The sequence below is a fragment of the Chiloscyllium plagiosum genome, unplaced genomic scaffold (genome assembly GCF_037043375.1).
Source record: "Chiloscyllium plagiosum isolate Xiang-an unplaced genomic scaffold, Cpla_swu_hap1 HiC_scaffold_25, whole genome shotgun sequence".
Classification (NCBI taxonomy): Eukaryota; Metazoa; Chordata; class Chondrichthyes; order Orectolobiformes; family Hemiscylliidae; genus Chiloscyllium; species Chiloscyllium plagiosum.
In genome coordinates, this window is record NW_028270163.1 from 25,066,620 (window position 1) to 25,085,524 (window position 18,905).

The 18,905-nt window shown below is 39.8% G+C and overlaps 1 protein-coding gene across 1 annotated transcript in view; it reads left to right on the top strand.

Annotated features, from left to right (window-relative positions):
• LOC122562075 (protein HEATR9-like) overlaps positions 1-18,905 on the top strand; it is a 60,972-nt gene that overhangs the window by 22,953 nt on the left and 19,114 nt on the right. Inside the window, 5 exon segments of the mRNA XM_088000522.1 lie at positions 2,039-2,165; positions 7,836-7,892; positions 11,458-11,514; positions 16,821-16,881; positions 17,812-17,942. Coding sequence (XP_087856648.1) covers positions 2,039-2,165; positions 7,836-7,892; positions 11,458-11,514; positions 16,821-16,881; positions 17,812-17,942 — 433 coding nt within the window.

Genomic DNA, 18,905 nt, shown 5'->3' on the forward strand with positions numbered 1-18,905 from the left:
TTGGTGTCATCTGCAAACTTACTATACCTCTTATGCTTACATCCAAATCATTTATATAAATGAAGAAAAGTTGTGGATCCAGCACCGATCCTTGTGGCACTCCACTGGTCACAGGCCTCCAGTCTGAAAAACAACCGTCCACCACCACCCTCTGTCTCCTACGTTCAAGCCAGTTCTGTATCCAAATGGCTAGTTCTCCCTGTATTCCATGAGATCTAACCTTGCTAATCAACCTCCTATGGGGAAACTTGTCGAACGCCTTACTGAAGTCCATATAGATCACATCTACCACTCTGCCCTCATCAATCCTCTTTGTTACTACTTCAAAAAACTCAATCAAGTTTGTGATACATGATTTCCTACACACAAAGCCATGTTGACTATCCGTAATCAGTCCTTGCCTTTCCAATACATGTACATCCTGTCCCTCAGGATTCCCTCCAACAACTTGCCCACCACAGACATCAAACTCACTGGATATAGTTCCCTGGCTTGTCCTTACCACACTTCTTAAACAGTGGCACCATGTTAGCCAACCTCCAGTCTTCCGGCACCTCACCTGTGACTATCGATGATACAAATATCTCAGCAAGGAGCCCAGCAATCACTTCTCTAGCTTCTGACAGAGTTCTAGGGTACACCTGATCAGGTCCTGGGGATTTATCCAATTCTATGCTTTCAAGACATCCAGCACTTCCTCCTCTGTAATATAGACATTTTTCAAGCTGTCATCATCTATTTCCCTACATTCTATATCTTCCATGTCCTTTACCACAGTATACAATGATGCAAAATACTCATTTAGGATCTCCCCCATCTCCTGCAGCTCCACGCAAAAGCCACCTTGCTGATCTTTGAGGGGCCCTATTCTCTCCCTAGTTAGCCTTTTGTCCTTAATGTATTTGTAAAAACCATTTGGATTATCCTTAACTCTATTTGCCAAAACTATCTCATGACCACTTTTTGCCCTCCTGATTTCCATCTTAAGTATACTCCTACTGCCTTTATACTCTTCTAACGATTCATTCAATCTATCCTGTCTATATCTGACATATGCTTCCTTTTTCTTTCTTAACCAAACCCTCAATTTCTTTAGTCACCCAGCATTCCCTACACCTACCAGCCTTACCTTTCACCCTAACAGGAATATACTGTTTCTGGACTCTTGTTATCTCATTTCTGAAGGCTTCTCATTTTCCAGCCTTCCCTTTACTTATGAACATCTGCCCCCAATCAGCTTTTGAAAATTCTTGCCTAATACTGTCAAAATTAGCCTTTCTCCAATTTAGAACTTTAACTATTAGATCTGGTCTATCCTTTTCCATCTCTGTTTTAAAACTAACAGAATTACGGTCGCTGGCCCCAAAGTAATTACAAAAGCAGTGAAAGTTATTGCAGTTAGAAGTTAAAAGACCTTTCCCAGCCTATCTGATCAAGTTACAGAAGGACACAACCTTGGCAGCCACTTTCTGATAACTCCTCCCTCCTTCACCAGAGTGCTCCCTGAGGAACTCTGCCAACCCAGGTGTTGATGATAAATCTCAGAGCCTGAATGAATTTCAAAACTATACAGCTCCTGGAGAGTTTTGCGTATTAAAACAATTTAAGCTCCTTCCATTTCCTTGTTGCTTATTCATTACAATCGTATCAGATATGGGGGTGGGAGAAAGAACTATTGACTGATAGTCAAGACTCATCCAAATGGTTAAGTTGAGGTGGATTGACAGAGCTTCATGAGGATGGATGACAAATGACAGGAGAGCAAGGGTGTGATGGTAGGTCACATGAGTCATATGATGACATTTCCACCACATTGCCTCTTGGAGGTGGAAATCTTCTATCGGTCCAGATTTAAGAGAAAGGCAGTTAGGGAGAGTAGGGGATAGAAATGGAGGAGAGGATAAAACTGCCTGTCCATCTCATAGGGAGGTTGAGATCTCCAAATCTTAAAAGAGCAGGGATATTTTTGTGTTTTTGGAGTGATAGGGGTTTGCAATCATTAGAATTTTTCTTTGATGTTGTCTTTGCTCCTCTATAGGCATGAACGTTACATGCAACAGTTCCGTAAAACAACTTATGCCATCCTCCTAAGTGTTTCGAAACCTCAAGATAAGCCAAGAGCTGTTCACCCAGAGAAAGATCCTTTGAAGTGGCAGAGATTGACGGTCAGTGCAGATGTTGATAGCGTGTGCGGGATTGATGGCAATGCAGGGGTTGATTGTGCTACCTACTGTGCCACAGCTTAACACTTAACACCCATTTTAGTTCTGTTCATCAAATTGAAATAAGTTTAGCTGAAATGTTGCTGTTAGGAGAAATGTGCTGGAACTCAAACCACAGTATTCCATGGTCGTCACAAATCTCTAGGATAGAGAATACCTGACTATGACTATTTTCTAACGTAAAAGAAACTTGCAGGAGTTCGTATCAATGAAGGAGAAAACAAAAACTTATTAATTATAACAAACCTATGCTCGAACATGTGGCAAAAACAAATATTTAGTTACTGATATGAAAATTTAAATTTTACCCTCTTTAAATCCAAACACACACATTTATTCACACACAAGGTAGACAAGACAAATAAATTGAATAGATTTTTTTTCTCAGGAATATCATGGGTAGAAAATGTACAGTAAAAATACACAAAATCTATGGATCAGATTTCAATCTAAATGGTGGAATGAGTTCACTTTTTTTGATTTTTGGCAATCATATCACACTGCTGACAACTACAGTGATTATCAGATTCATAGCTGATCAGTTGGACCTAGGGCTTGGCCTGAGTTTGAAGTCTTTTTTTTTATTTTTACAACGCATTGACTGTCATTAGTTTTCCCACTCTCAGTTAGAAAGTGAGAAATTTTGTTTGCTGGTCATTTTCAAAGTCTGTGTCCCAACTGTCTTCTTCGTTCTGCGATAAACCATACTTAAAGATGATTAGGGGGTTAGATAGGGTCGACAGTATGAACCTTTTCCCGCGTATTGAGTCGGGTATTACAAGGGGGCATAGCTTTAAATTAAGGGGGGGTAGATATAGGACTGATGTTAGGGGTAGGTTCTTCACTCAGCGAGTCGTTAGTTCATGGAATGCCCTGCCAGTAACAGTGGTGGACTCTCCCTCTTTATGGGCATTTAAGAGGGCATTGGATAGGTATATGGAGGATAGTGGGTTAGTGTAGTTTAGGTGGGCTTGGATCGGCGCAACATCGAGGGCCCAAGGGCCTGTACTGCGCTGTATTCTTCTATGTTCTATGTTCTATGTTCTAAACCAATCTACAAACTGATATTAGTCATTTCTTTTTTCAAAGAGACCAGGTGTTGGTGTGTATCAAAATTCAACCACCCAGCATGTTTATACGTTTCTGTGTAACCATTAAATGATCAATGAGTTACATTTTTCCTCTGAGTTGTGAAAAGAAAATCCAAGCTGCCATTTTCTGGATCATATTTCTGATCAAAATGTGTGTCATCCTTATATAATAGATCTATTTGTAGTTTACTATTTTCTCACATTCCTTCTCAAGTTGCTGAGTCTTGCTAGGTTCCACAGAATTGGCTGCCCTCACCCTAATGGACACTGTTCATGTGAGAACTCAGGCAGTGAGCAGGCTATTTGTCCATGCTGGCCTGAGGCCCCCAAGTCACTCTCTTCCTGCAGTTTTTTAAAATTTTACCTTTTCATTTGTATTACCTCTATTCATTCTTCTGAGAAAAATGCATCACTTCACACTCGTGCGTATGAAATTGTTTGTCTGCTCATTTGACCAGTTTGTTAGTATCATCCCTGAGTTTGTTAATATCCACATCACTCTTTATGATGGTATGTTTCCAGTTTTTAGGTAATCTGCCGTCTTTGGTTTTGATATACAGAGCATAATTCCAAAGTCATTAATACACATCACAATATATATCTTTTCAATATGAGCAGCAGGAAAAGTTCACTGTATAATCTTTACCTGTCTGTGAAAAAAACATTCATCACTTCTCTTGAGGTTCATATCTATGTCACCATTGCCAATGAGCAACTCCAACTTCTGAAACTAACCTCAGAGCTAAAATTCCTCATTCTTGGAGCCATTCTAATAAATCTCTTCTGCACCATCTAGAGGACTCTCACAATCTTCCTAACATGCTGTGTTCAGTTCTGGACACCATATTCTACATATAATCTAATCAGATCTTTATAAGAATTCCTCATAAATTTCCTGCCATTGTGTTCAATACCTTTTTCCAGATCCCATATGCTTTATTAACTACAAGGCTAATTTGCACTGCCACCATCAAAGTGATTGTCACATGAAACATCAGGTCCCGGTCTCTGCACATTCTTAAGAACTGTGCTTTTACTCTATGTTACTCTATATTGTGTCCCCTTATCACTTATACCACAAGGCATGAATTTACTACCAGTTGCCTGCCCTTCTACCAACCTATTTATGTCCTTATGTAATGAATTGAAGTATTATAGTGAATATTATCCTCAACATATGTCATTCTTCTAATTTTAGCATCATTGGCAAATTTTGAAATGTTACTCTGCATCCCAGTAATTTACATATATAAAAAAAGTAGTCCTAGTGTGATACTGCATACTAACATTCAGTAAGAGAAATACCAGAATTTGTTTGACCTTATTTACTTGCTGTTTCCTGTCCTGAGACCAAATGTATGTTCCAAACTGACAATTGCCCTCCAATTCCTCAATTTTATTAACTACCCTCTTATGAGACACTTAAAATCCATAAAGACAACATCCACTGCATTGCCTTAATCGGACATCTCTGTTGCTTTTCCAAGAGATTAGACGAGCACCATCAGTAAACCATAGGCTTTCAATAGATAGTGATAGAGATTACATTAAAGTAAAGGGACCTTCTAGGATTGTCCCATTTTGACAATCAATTTGAATGCAGGATGCAGTTTATTAACTTGTGTTAAGGAATTCTTTGCAGCTACAGATTCACATATCACAAAAATGCCATCCATATATCACAAGTATGCAAGAGTTAGGAGATTAGTGAACATTCCATTGATGATAACCAACAAAGACACAAGCAAGTGCTGCATCTAGAGATGGTCTTATGGCAGCACCATCTGTTTCGGCATTTATGGTGTTGTTGAAGCTAAACTCAACTGCACAAGTTGCTGTATTTGATAAAAACAAATTCAGATACCAGTGGCCCATATAGATTGTCATAATATGGTAACAGTACTAAATATGAGGCAGGTTACTTTTGATAGGGCCCTCATGTAAGGCTCTGCTCCCTTTCAAACTCGTTTTTCTTGTTGTGTTGGTAATTGAAAAATTTGCTGACTGTTCCTCCAATAAAATCTACCTAACGTCGTCTAGATTCCCTGACTGATAAATGTGTTGGAATTCCTACAGTTCCATGTGCATAAGTTAAATCTGATAACCCCATGAATAAAGCTCTGGTTATCTACTCACTGTATAAACTTGATACTAAGAGGCCCTATCAAAAATAACCTGCCTCATAATGGATAGCTTGATTATTTTGCAGTAAACATGAGTGGTTTTGTAACAGGGTACTGATAACACAAATGAGTAATGGTGTGATGCCAGGTATATAGACTGTGCCTCCCAAAGACTGTCTGTCTCTATGAAACAATGTATACATTTGACTGCTTACGATGGGCAGCATGAGGAACATGCTCATTTAACCTAATTGCATACCTCAGATCACCATATACAACTTTAGATATGATTCTGCTATTGGATATATTATAACTCTGACTGCTAATGATTACATTGGAAGCCAAGTTATATTATCAATTGAGTTCAGTGTTCACATTTGCATATGATAGTAGCAATATGTATTAATGAGTACCCTAGTCTACTTAGGCAAAAGGAATTTGCCCATTCATTTTATTTTATCATTGAGAAAACAGTATAGAGGCCACCAGTTCCTGTTGCATTCCCCTGGCAACACCACTAGAGTATACCTCCTTGATCCAAATTTATTTTAGCTAAAATTAGGAGTTCCTGCTGCCATGGTCAAACCAGTCATCATCCTTTTTTCATTCTGTATAAATTGGTGTCCCTTTTCAAAGTTTGGTTTCGTGCATCTCAATCCTGACCAGTGAAATGAAAAAAAACTTGGCTTTATGTCTCCTTTTGGCAATGGTTAGTTTTGTACTACAGTACTAAGCAGATTTGTATGATTGCAAAAAAGAAAGACTTCAATTTCATTAATATCTTTCAGGACCACAAGACATCCCAAAGCACTTTACAGTCAAAGAAGTGCTTTTGAGGCCTAATTGCAGTCACAATATATGAAACCTAGCAAATTCCTGCAAACAATAATGTAGTAATTATCAGATAATCTGTTTTTTGTGTTGTTTATTGAAGGATAATTGTTAACAAGTACACAGAGGAGAACTCCCCTCCTTTTTAGAAACATAGAAACATAGAAAAGTACAGCACAGACAGGCCCTTTGGCCCACGATGTTGTGCCGAGGTTTAATCCTAATGTAAAATATAGTAACTTAACCTGTGCACTCCTCAACTCACTGCTATCCATGTGCATGTCCAGCAGTCACTTAAATGTCCCCAATGACTCTGCTTCCAACACCACAGCTGGCAACGCATTCCATGCATTCACAACTCTCTGTGTAAAGAACCTACCTCTGAAGTCTTCTTTATACCTTCCTCCTAATATCTTCAAACTATGAATTCCTCGCACCAGTCAATCCTGCTCTGGGGAAGTCTCTGGCTATTGACTCTATCTATGCCACTCATTTTTTTGTATACTTGATCAGGTCTCCTCTCTTCCCCCTTCTGTCCAGAGAGAAAAATCCGAACTTATTCAACCTTTCTTCATAAGACAAGCCCTCCAGTCCAGGCAGCATTTTGGTAAACCTTCTTTGCACCCTCTCCAAAGCCTCTGTATCTTTCCTATAGTAGGGCGACCAGAACTGGACACAATATTCCAAGTGTGGTCTCACCAGGGACTTGTGGAGATGCAGCAAAACCTGGCAGCTCTTAAACTCGATCCCCCTGTTAATGAAAGCTAAAACACCATATACTTTCTTAACAACCCTATCCACTTGGGTGGCAACTTTGCGGGATCTATGTACTTGCACACCCAGATACCTCTGTTCCTCCACACTGCCAAGAATCCTGTCTTTAATCCTATATTCAGCATTCGAGTTCGACCTTTCAAAATGCATCACTTCGCATTTATCCATCTGCCATTTCTCAGCCCAACTCTGCATCCTGTCTATGTCGCGCTGCAGCCTGCAGTAGCCCTCTATACTCCAACCTTTGTGTCATCTGCAAATTTGATACCCCAACCCTCAACCTCCTCATCCAAGTCATTTATAAAAATACAAAGAGCAGAGGCCCAAGGACAGAGCCCTGCGGGACCCCACTCAACACTGATTCTTGAACTCCTTTACATCCATCTGACAGGGCCTCAGTTTAATATCTCATTTGCAAAACAACAACTCTTGTGCTCAAGTCCTGAAATGCAACTTGAACCAAGAACCTTATGAATCAGAACAAGACTGTTAGCAATGGATCCAAGCAGCTGTAATTTGTAATGCCCAAAATTATTTGAACTCTCTTTGAAGCTTTTTGCCAGAATTATGGATTATGAGTCTAAAAATGTAACAATTGCATTATTGTGCCTGTAAAACTAATGATGTGTAAGAAGGGAAGATTAAACGTGTTGCTACAGTCTGTGATGAGACTGTACATGGGTTATGGAGAAATTCCAGCTGATGGACTAATTGGTGTTTTCTTGCTTCATTTTGTAAGACCTTACACTCATTCACATCTTACTGACTGTGACATATATTTCTTTTAATTTTAGCATCTTATAAAAAGTTTAAGTTCTCCTGTTCCACTTGAGAGGAGAGATGCTGCCAAGGCAAGTCCTACATTTTCAGTTTTTATAGAAATTGAATAAATTCAAAATCTGACAAAACAAATGCAGATTAAACACTTCAGAGAAATGTGAATTATGTGGATTAATCACTGATTTTTACCTCTGATATTTGAGTTCAATTACTGATAAGTCAAAGTCTCTTTAACCTGATCAATACAAATACAGTACAGAAAATACTTTTGGCCTGAAATATACAACTGTTCACGTGGGCTGTGAGAATGGAAAATCCTGTCACAAATGGCAGCATTTCTGCAGTGACACATTGCTGGGACAGGGAAGAGGAAGGTTTGTAGTGCACACACATCCTAGTACCTTCCCTCTCCCCTGCCACCTGAAACTGTCAAGCACAGAACAAAACAGCATTGGAACAGGCCTTTCAGTCCATCAAAACTGTGTTGACCATGAAAATATTGTAAACTAAACCCATCTGCTTGCACATCGTCCATAACTGTCTAGTTCCTGCCTCTTTGTATGTCTGTCTATCTAAATGCCTTTTAAACATTGTTATCATATTTACTTCCACCACCCTAGCCTGGCGCCTAACCACCCTTTGTGTAAAAAAATTGCCTTGCATGTCTCCTTTAAACTTCCCTCTCTCAGCTTAAACATATCAATCTAGTATTTGACATTTCCAGCTGGGAAAAATACCTCATCTATCCAACCAATCCAAGCCTCTCATAATGTTATATACTTCTGTCAGGTTGCTCATCAGTCTCCAATCCTCCAGCAAACACAATCCAAGTTTGTCCAATCTTTCTTCAAGGTTAATACACTCCAATCCAGTAACAGCCTGATCTTTTGCACCTTAGAGTCATAGAGTCATAGAGATGTACAGCACAGAAACAGACCCTTCGGTCCAACCCATCCATGCCGACCAGATATCCCAACCCAATAGAGTCCCACCTGAAAGTTCCACATCCTTCCTATAGTGTGGCTACCAGAAATGCACACAATACTCCAATGTAGCCTAAGTAAAGTTTTATATGGCTGCAACATGACTTCCCAACTTTTATACTCAGTGCTCTGATCAGTGGAGGCAAGAATGCCATATGCCTTCTTTACCATCTTATCCACTGGAATTGCCATTTTCAGGAAGTTATGGACTTGCACCCCAAGTTCCCTCTGTGTATTAATGCGCCTAAGGGTCCTGCCACTTACTATGTACTTTCCTCTTGCATTTGACCTCCCAAAATGCATCACCTCTCACTTGTCTAAATTAAACTCCATCTGCCATTTCTCCACCTGACTTTCCAACTGATCTATATCTTATCTGATTCTTCGACAACTTTCCTCATTATCCACAACTCCATTAATTTTCTTGTCATCTGTACACTTATTAGTCAGACCACCTACACTTAATTCAAATCATGTATAAATATTACAAACAACAGAGCGTGCAATACTGATCCTTGTGGAATACCACTGGTCACAAACCTCCAGTCAGAATAACATCCCTCCACAACCACCCTCTGTCTTCTGACCAAACTAATTTTGTATCCAACTTACCAACTCACTGTGGATCTCATGTTACTTATCTCTGGGCCAGCCCAGCACAAAGGATCTTGTCAAATGCTTTAGTGACATCAATGTAGACAACATCCACTGCCCTATTCTTGTCAATAATCTTCATCATTTCTTCAAAAAGCTCAATAAAATATGTGAGACAAGACCTCCCTCACACAAAGCCATGCTAACTATCTCTAATAAATCCATTCTTTTTCAAATGCTAGTAAATCCTGTCCCTAAGAATTGTCTCCAGTAATTTGCCTGCCATTGATATAAGGCTCACCAGCCTATAATTTCTTGGACTATCCCTCTTTCCCTTCTTCAACAAAGGAACAACATTTGCCATTTTCAAGCTGTGGCGAGAGTGGATACAAAAACCTCTGTCACAATCACAGCAATCTCCTCCCTTGCCTCCCTCAATATCCTGGGACAGATCCCATCAGGCCCTGGAGATTTATCTACCTCAAGCCAAAGTCCAACTCCTCCTCTTAGAATAACAGCAAATCTTGCTTTAGTGTTACCTTCATCGATGTCCTTCTTCTTAGTGAATACCAGTAAGAAGTGCTCATTAATACCTCACCCACCTTCTCTGCTGTAAATTTCACTGTAAGTACTCTTTTTTGTCCTTGAGTGGACCTACCCTTTCCCTAGCTACCCTCTTGCTCCTAATGTATGTATAAAATGCTGTGGTATTCTCCTTAACCCTACTTGCCAAGAGCATTCCATGGTCTCGTTTAGCCGTCCAAATTCCTTGTTTAAGTTCTTTCCTGTGTCCTTTATACTTCTCATGGGCCTTGTCTGATGACAGTTTCCTAAACTTTACATAAGTAACATCTTTTTTTCTTTTTGATTTTCTTTTTGACTGATCTTTTAAAACCTCTTGTTATCCAGAGTTCCCAAATCTTGCCATCCTTACTTTTCACCCTGATCCTTTCTTTCATCAGTCGGCCTTTAAAAGACTCCTACAGCACACTGCCTATTATGGTTTGTGTTTGCTTACATAAACCTGCTAATCTCACACCAAGACTGGTAGAAAGATGCAGGTTCTGTTTATTTGAGGATCTATTATGGGATTTCTCAGCTTGCAGATTTGACACAGAATTTCAGGAACTGTTGTTACTGGAAAATATCGCTCTACACTTTCACACTACTAGCTGCAAGGTAGACTGACAATGGTCACTGGTCACATGTTCTCCACCCTGCTTATTATTCATTAACCAGGTCCCTATTAAAGTGATATTACATAACTACTCCTGTTCTTTTCACAAATTTATGCGATGCCTTCACTGATATTTACCCAATTCATTGGCATTGCTCCTGCCAATGCTGACCTTTACCATAGAATTCTTACAGTTTGGAAAGACGCCATTCCTGATAAAGAGCTTATGCCCAAAACTTGGGCCCTCCTGCTCCTCAGATGCTGCCTGACCTGCTTTTCCAGTGCCACCCTTTTCAACTCTGACTCTCCAGCATCTGCAGTCCTCATTTTCTCCTAGCTGCTGCAAAGCCTCTTCTAAGGATGCCCACCTTGAAGAAATTCTCCTCCTTCCTCATTCCAGATGAAGGGCTTACGCCCAAAACATCGACTTTCCTGCTCCTCGGATGCTGTCTGACCTGCTGTGCTTTTCCAGTGTGAACCTTTTCGACAAAGAGGACATTTGGTCAATCAAGTTGGCTGGACCCTCTGAAGAGAATCCCATTCAGAACCAGTCCCGTCCCCCCATCCTATCCCCATACCCCTGCATTTACCATGGTTAATCCACCTAGCCTGCACATCTTTGGACTGTGGGAGGAAACTGGACTGCCTAAAGGAAATCCACGCAGACATGGGGAGAATGTGAAAACTTCACACAGATAGTCACCCAAGGCTGGAACTAAATCTGGGTTCCTAACACTGTAAGGCAGCTGTGCTAACCACTGAGCCACCATGCTGACCCTGTATTTGCCAGTCTTTGGCCTTCTTTCACTGATCTTTACCTTACATTCTGTAATGATCTATTTTGCATCTCTTTTAACAATGTTTATGGGATTTCTTTGACAGATTCTGCAATGCCTTCGATCTAACAACCAAGAAGTTGTTTCTGCCCTTTATACCGCAGTAAGTATTCAAATAAGTGGCAAACATAACTCTAATTGTTCATTTCTTAGACTGCCATCATGTACCAATTATTTTTTCTCATAACAAAGTGTATGTTGATCATTCAATTTCAGACAATGGGGCAAAGTAACAAAACAGTCATTTTGAGGTAGGGTACTAACTCGGGCTAGACATATTCTGGGAGATATTGATGGGAGTGATGTCATGGAAAGCCAAAAATGTGAATCTGCTTCACTGGCTCAATTTTCCATTCACTTCACCCGATCACCTCTTACTACTTCCCTTGGCTGCTCTCTTGGGTTCAATTTCTTGACTTTTTTTCTCCTTCCCTCACAACAAGTACCTCAGGATATTTTAAAATTTTAAGTCTTTAATTAATTTTTAATTTGACAATGTGTCTTGTTCAATATCCTAAGATTAGCAAAAACCAAATAACACAAATGTTTTCTCTGCTGACTGAATTAATAATGCTTTGAATTTAGCTTCAACAACAGATCCACATGAACTGAAATATGACTGAAGTGTTGACACAACTTTTAAATCTTGTGCCTATCTTTACTGCACAAACCACCAGATCTACACACCACTCTAGCAGAGTGATCCAGAGCTGGAAATGTTCAGCACACAAACCAAGTCCTCAATGTACTAATGGCTCAGAGCGGTGGTTCTTCCCTGCCTGGCCTTTACTTTAATTCATTCTTATGATAGGAACATTGTTCTCTCCCAGAGGGTAGTTGAGAGTCAACCACTCATGTAGGCCAGACCAGGTAAGGATAGTCATTTCCTTCCCGAAAGGGCATTTGAGAATCAGATGGGTTTTTCCTGACAATTGTGACAATGGTCAATTGTGAACAATGACTCTTAATTCCAGATTTTTATTGAATTCAAGTTTCACTATCTACTATGATAGGATTTGAACCTTGTTCCCTGGTTTAGTAATCCAGTGATAATACCACTAGGCCATTGCCACCCTGGTTCTGTGATTTCTGTTTGTGTTGTAAGGTTTTTCTTTCATGGTCTACAGTCACTATCCTAGAGTTTGCTTCCCCTGGTGTACTACAACTGAGTGTTGCTTCAGATTAGCCTCCAATTGATTCAGTCCCTTTTGTATTCAATGGATAGAATTCATGTCAATTAGACAGAATCCTACAGAAATCATAGATCACTTCCTCAGCAGATGCAGGGAAAAGAGCTCATCATAGCTAGTAATCAGAATTTTGGAGTTGGTGATCATAACCACCTCCATGGAAGCTAAGCACAAACTTGAGGGTTAACACAATTGTGAGAATACCCAGACATAGAAAGACATGTGAAAGCCAGAGACTTTTCATTGGATTGATGAGACAATCTTTCTTTCTTCTTTTAGCTATTCATTCATCTCTTCAGTCAGCTGGGTTTAATTCCACTAATTCAGAAGAAACGAAATATTCTGTTCTTTTTTCATATTCAGTTCAGCAGGTGATTCTGCTGCAGTTTCTGTCTGATGTCTGACTGATTCTGTGGATTGTGACCAGAGTGAAGTTAGGGTATGATGTACCTGTGATTGCTGGTCTATTTGCAACATCCAGGTGGATTGACTATACTTATACTCCAGCACTATTGATCTGCACGTGAAATTAGTGATTTGTTGTATACGGAAAGTTTTACATTCATAGGTTTCATCATGGTTCTCCATGTCTGTGGGTACATGTCATTTTGGAACCCACAGGGATAGTATACCAACACTTGCCCCTTAGTTGACAATGGGTTTTTTTGAGGAGAGATAATTTATATTTTTGCAAACATATTAGATGGTGATATATTAATGCTTACCTGAGATTGACAGTGTGAAATGTGTTCACCACATTTTCTTTCTTGTCCATACATCATTGGATCCTGCTTTGTCAATCACATCATGTATACACCTCTAGTAGGATACTAGATGGTGTTTAATGCAGCTAGATCATAGACCTTGCTTGGGATGGTGCTCAGTCTTTGGTCTCGTGCACTGTCTCTGCCAATGGCCTTTACCCGCATGCATTGTGAAATTGATTGAAAGCTGGGCATTTCCTTGGTGCATGCAGAAGGCCACACCTTTCACATGTCTTTCTATGTCTGGGTATTCTCACAATTGTGTTAACCCTCAAGTTTGTGCTTAGCTTCCATGGAGGTGGATATGATCACCAACTCCAAAATTCTGATTACTAGCTATGATGAGCTCTTTTCCCTGCATCTGCTGAGGAAGTATCTATGATTTCTGTAGGATTCTGTCTAATTGACATGAATTCTATCCATTGAATACAAAAGTTTAATTCTGAATCTGAATTGCTCTTCTAATGTTGTCTGTGTCTTCTAATGTGGGGATCTTTTAACTGTTTAGCTGTTAATTATAACATGTTAAGTCTGCGTAGACCTTCATTTCCCATTACTGAACAAAATTTATTAGTCTGCCTTTCTGCATCAGACACACCCAACTTTTGAATGCTCATCCTTACAAACAATATCCCACACTGAGGTGTATTAATATTAGTTTTAAAGGTCTGACATGTGAACATTTGCTCGGACTTACAAATGGCTATTTTATGTTGTGCTATATTGTGTTCTGACTTCCATACAAATCAACCAATGAACATTCTCAAGAATGGAACCCATTTGTAATCCAAGGGCTGCTTCTGCTGTGCCATCAAGTAGATTGAATAGACCACAACTCTTAATTGATTTCAAGGCAGTTTCCATTCTGATTTCATCCCCCAAGGCTTTTACAGCTCTTTATTGCTAATGCTTAAGCCTGTGTGCTGCCTTCCCTGGTGAATAACCTCTCTCCCAATTATGCAACCATTCCCCCTTTCTTTCATGAAAGGTTGGGTTATAGAGATATCCAGTGGTTGAATGAGGCTGGTTAAATCAACAGGAGTCAACAAAATAGCACTGTTTTGCGATCTAACTTTAGCAACAAAATGATTGACAAGGTGCGATCTGAACATGAGTCGGAAGATACAATTAGATTAGATTACTTACACTGTGGAAACAGGCCCTTTGGCCCAACAAGTCCACACCGACCCGCTGAAGCGCAACCCACCCATACCCCTACATTTACCGCTTACCTAACGCTACGAGCAATTTAGCATGGCCAATTCACCTGACCTGCACATATTTGGACTGTGGGAGGAAACCGGAGCACCCGGAGGAAACCCACGCAGACACGGGGAGAACGTGCAAACTCCACACAGTCAGTCGCCTGAGGCGGGAATTGAACCCGGGTCTCTGGCGCTGTGAGGCAGCAGTGCTAACCACTGTGCCACCGTGCCGCCCGCCCACAGTGTTTTTCTTTATGTAGTCTCCTTGATTGGAAACTCTTAAACGTGCCTCGACCATAATTCCAAGTCAACTTCATCCGTCTAATATGTATTGTGAACATGAATGACTGCTCCTTTTAGAAATTGTGTTTTTGGAAGGACTTTTCTCTTGAATGTCACCATTGCCTAAGTTTTGTTCCAGCAGATATATGCACTACTGTGAATCTACTCTTTTCATAGCCATTCATCTTCACTAATATTGTTTCTTTCCAATTATACTGTTTCACTGAATAGCATATCAAATTTCACAGGAATCTCAAATCATGTTTTCAATTCAGGCTAATCAAGATCCATTATTTTGCCAATGTTTGTTTGATCATAAACTGCAGAAATACAATGAACTTGTCACCAGGTTCTGTTTGAAGGCAGTGAAATCTTGATGCAGCCCGAGATACAGCAGTGAAGTGAAGAAGTGTACTACGAGTAGACCTGAGATGTGCCATGAGGGTTCTTAGAGCCTGGCACATGTCATATGCCAATAGCTATGGGGTGCATGTGACCATTGCCAATGGAGTGTTCCCTGAGATGCTAATGCCTGGTGTCCAACATAATTGTCCTTTGGAGCAAGTGGCGAGCTGAAGTCACCAAGTATCAGTTCTGAATTCCATGCCAAGAATTCTTGACATCTACTTTGTTTGGCACATTTGGTAAAACAGGAAGCTGAATATTAAAGAGACAATTTGAGCTGCTAATAAGGTATGGAAAAGCAATAATCCCCCTTAATTAGCAACTCATTGCTGCCTACTGAGAAACTTGCCTAGCCACCTGTCCAGTTTATAAAAGATTTAGCAGTTGATATCAATGTCAAAATATGACTTAGTGGATGTACCTGTATTCTGTGATTCTGCCGCAAAGCTCACAATTTCCCATGTTATTTAGGCCCTTACAAGATTTCATCAATGACAAATGAATAATAGTTAATGGCTGACTTTTAAATAAGATTGGCCATTACTCAAATGTATGTGATAATTGAGGGGTTCAGATCGTATAAGCATATAAATTTTATAAAAATATAGAAATACAGATATACTCTGAAAGAAGCAGGCTAGAATCTATTAAAGGGTTCGGATGGTATATATATTTATTTGTAGATATATGTGGGAAGCAATTATAGATGGATTTGGGGGTTTATTATGGAGTAACAACTATTGAGGAGAAAGATACAGGCTGGAATCTAATTGAAGGGTTCAGGGAGCTTCTGTATGGAAAACAGATACCTGCAAGTGAGTTACATATTAGAACTGTACTGACAGACACTGTCCAAATCCATGACTACTACCATCTAGAAGGACAAGGCAGCATACATATGGGAACACTACTATCTGCAAATTTCCCTCCAAGCTAGTCACATCCAGAGTTGGACATATATCATTGTTCCTTTGGTGTTGCTGGATCAAAATTCTGAATCCCTCCCTAACAGCATTGTGGGTCTTCCCACACCAAATGGAATACAATTGGTCAAGAAGGCAGCTCACCATCACTTTCTCAACAGCAATGAAGGATGGGCAACAAATGCTGACCCAGGTAGCAATGCCCATATTCTGTGAATGAGTAGAAAAGTAGAATAACAGATAACCAAGAGTTAGCTGCAGCTACAAACTAAATAAGGGCTTTGCATATTTTATCAGTAGAATAACTGTTAAGTGGCAGTGTATTCTGTGCTGGAATCTTAGGCATGCAGTTTGGGGATTCATACATAGAACAGCAGATACCAAGACATAAGTTGCAGACAGAAGTCTAATTGAAGGGTTTGATGGGTTTTACGTATAGAATGTTGAATACACAGGAGTGAGTTACAGCCTGGAATCTAGTCAAGAGGTGGATTCAATAACAATAATATAAGATTAATTTGTATAGTACTATAACACAGTAACTGCAGAGTGAGACTCTAAAGGCAACAATAATTGCTATGGAAGCTTTTCTTGTGCACAGTGTAAACCAATTGATCTGCTGCTGATTTGTTTCTTTTAGTTACTAACAGATGAAGACTCTGTGGTGAGAAATGAAGCTGCTAATGCTCTGGTGATCTTGGGTGAGTGTTAGGTATATTAGATGTTAGTGAATAATGGGGAGAATGAGTAGTGAGAATGATTACCTGTAATGGGAGAAAAGTTTCGAATTTTTGGATAGTGAGAACTGTGAGCTAACCATTCCAAATTTTCATCGTTTTGAAATTAATTAATATTAAAAAGAACACCAAACTTTAAAGAAATCTGCTGAGGAACATGTTGGGGATCTACAGTAACCATTGCCAAATGCAAAAATGCTGAGGTACACTTCACAGTTGAAGACTGGGTGCTCTTGGGAAAGGTTGAAGAGGATGCGGAGCATCCAGGGATCTCATCCCTAACACAGGACAGACAGGTTACACAGAGAAAACTGGCCAAAGTCAATCTGAAATTTTCAGACAATGCTGGTTTCATGCCTATGCTTGATCTTGTTCTGGTGCATTTTTAACTGCAGCATTATATTGCAATCATAGTAACTTTAAAGTAGGATAGTATCCCAAAGTCCAGTGTAGAGGTGTACTCAGAAATAAACAGGTCACAGACAGAAATAAGGTGATATTAAGACAGGATAATAAGCTTGGTTAGGGAATTGGTTGGAAAGAGAAAGGAAGAGATGTTTTTCTGGCTCTTTCTTCCTTTTAGGTTCTCCTTAAAATATATCACTTTGACCAAACTTTTGGTCATTTGTTCTAGTATCTCCTTATGTGGCTTGATGGCAAATTTTGTTTACTAATGTTCTTGACACAATTTACAAGCTTAAAGCTGCTATATAAAAGCAAAATCTTGTTGACCAAACTATTGGATTTTGACTAGTCATTGAACAGTAGTCCATGAAATGTCAGCACCTTCAGTAGAGGGGGAGGAGAGGATGAGATGAAGGGAGAAAAAGAAGGACACATACTTAGTAAAATAAATGTGTTTGACATGCCCTGAACTTGACAATTTTCATGTAGGTTATTGGAAAGAGGAGGTGGTACTGAGATTAATCCAACTTATAAAGGAGTCTACAGGAAAGCTTCTGGAGGACATGATGATAAATTTGAGGAACTCACTGTGGGATTGGGCTACTCAATCTTTAGACCAGGTATAGTACACATCCCAGTCCATAGTGAGGTCAACATGGCTCAATGTGTAGCACTATCACCTCTGCCAGAAGTTGTGTGTCGGTGCCCCCTCCAAAGGCTGAAGCAGAAAAATCTAGACTGACACTCAGTGCAGTACTGAGGGTGTCCTGCATGGTCAGTGGTACCCGGGTTCCATGTGAAAGATCCCATGGCACTGTTTCAAGGAGAAGCAGGGAAGTTCACTTTGGTATCCTGACCGACATTCATCCCTTTATCACCTTCATTAAGAAATGATCACATTTCTACTTTTGGAATTTTTCCTACATCAAAACAGTGGCTGCAATTCCAGATTGCTTCACTGTGTCTGAAGCACTTTGGGGCACAAAAAGTGCCACCCACTGAGCCGTGTTGACCTCACTGTGGACTGGCACTCTGAAATCATAACCCAGCAATTTCTCTAGCTTGTTTTTACCTAATGCCTAAAATAAGAACATATGATGCATGCAGATTATGCTTATCATTGAATTTTTACCTGATTATTTTTATTGATCTGTAACAATTTTGCAAGTCTTATGCTTTTATGCATTTCCTGCCTAAAAACACTTCCTCTTCCCATTGTTGTTACATATTTGTTAATGTTTTTCTTTAAGAATTCCTATATTGAAAATGAAATTCTCAATATAAACTTATTGTAGAAACTCTCTGGGCCAAATCTTATGGGCCCATAACATTCTCAGGAGTTCTTCCTGCTGTCCTCCTGCCTTTCTCAACCTGTTCTCAATTTTATGGGAGATAGTTCAGGTCACCCTCCCTCACTCCAATTGAGATCTACTGAATCAGTCCAGGTTCTTTTGTAGAAGGACTAAGACAACATCCAGGTCACAGCTGAAGAATGGCACAATACTTGATATCATACAAGTGCCATACAGTGACCATCTTCAACAATAAGTATTCAGACCATCTCCCCTCGACATTTAATGCTG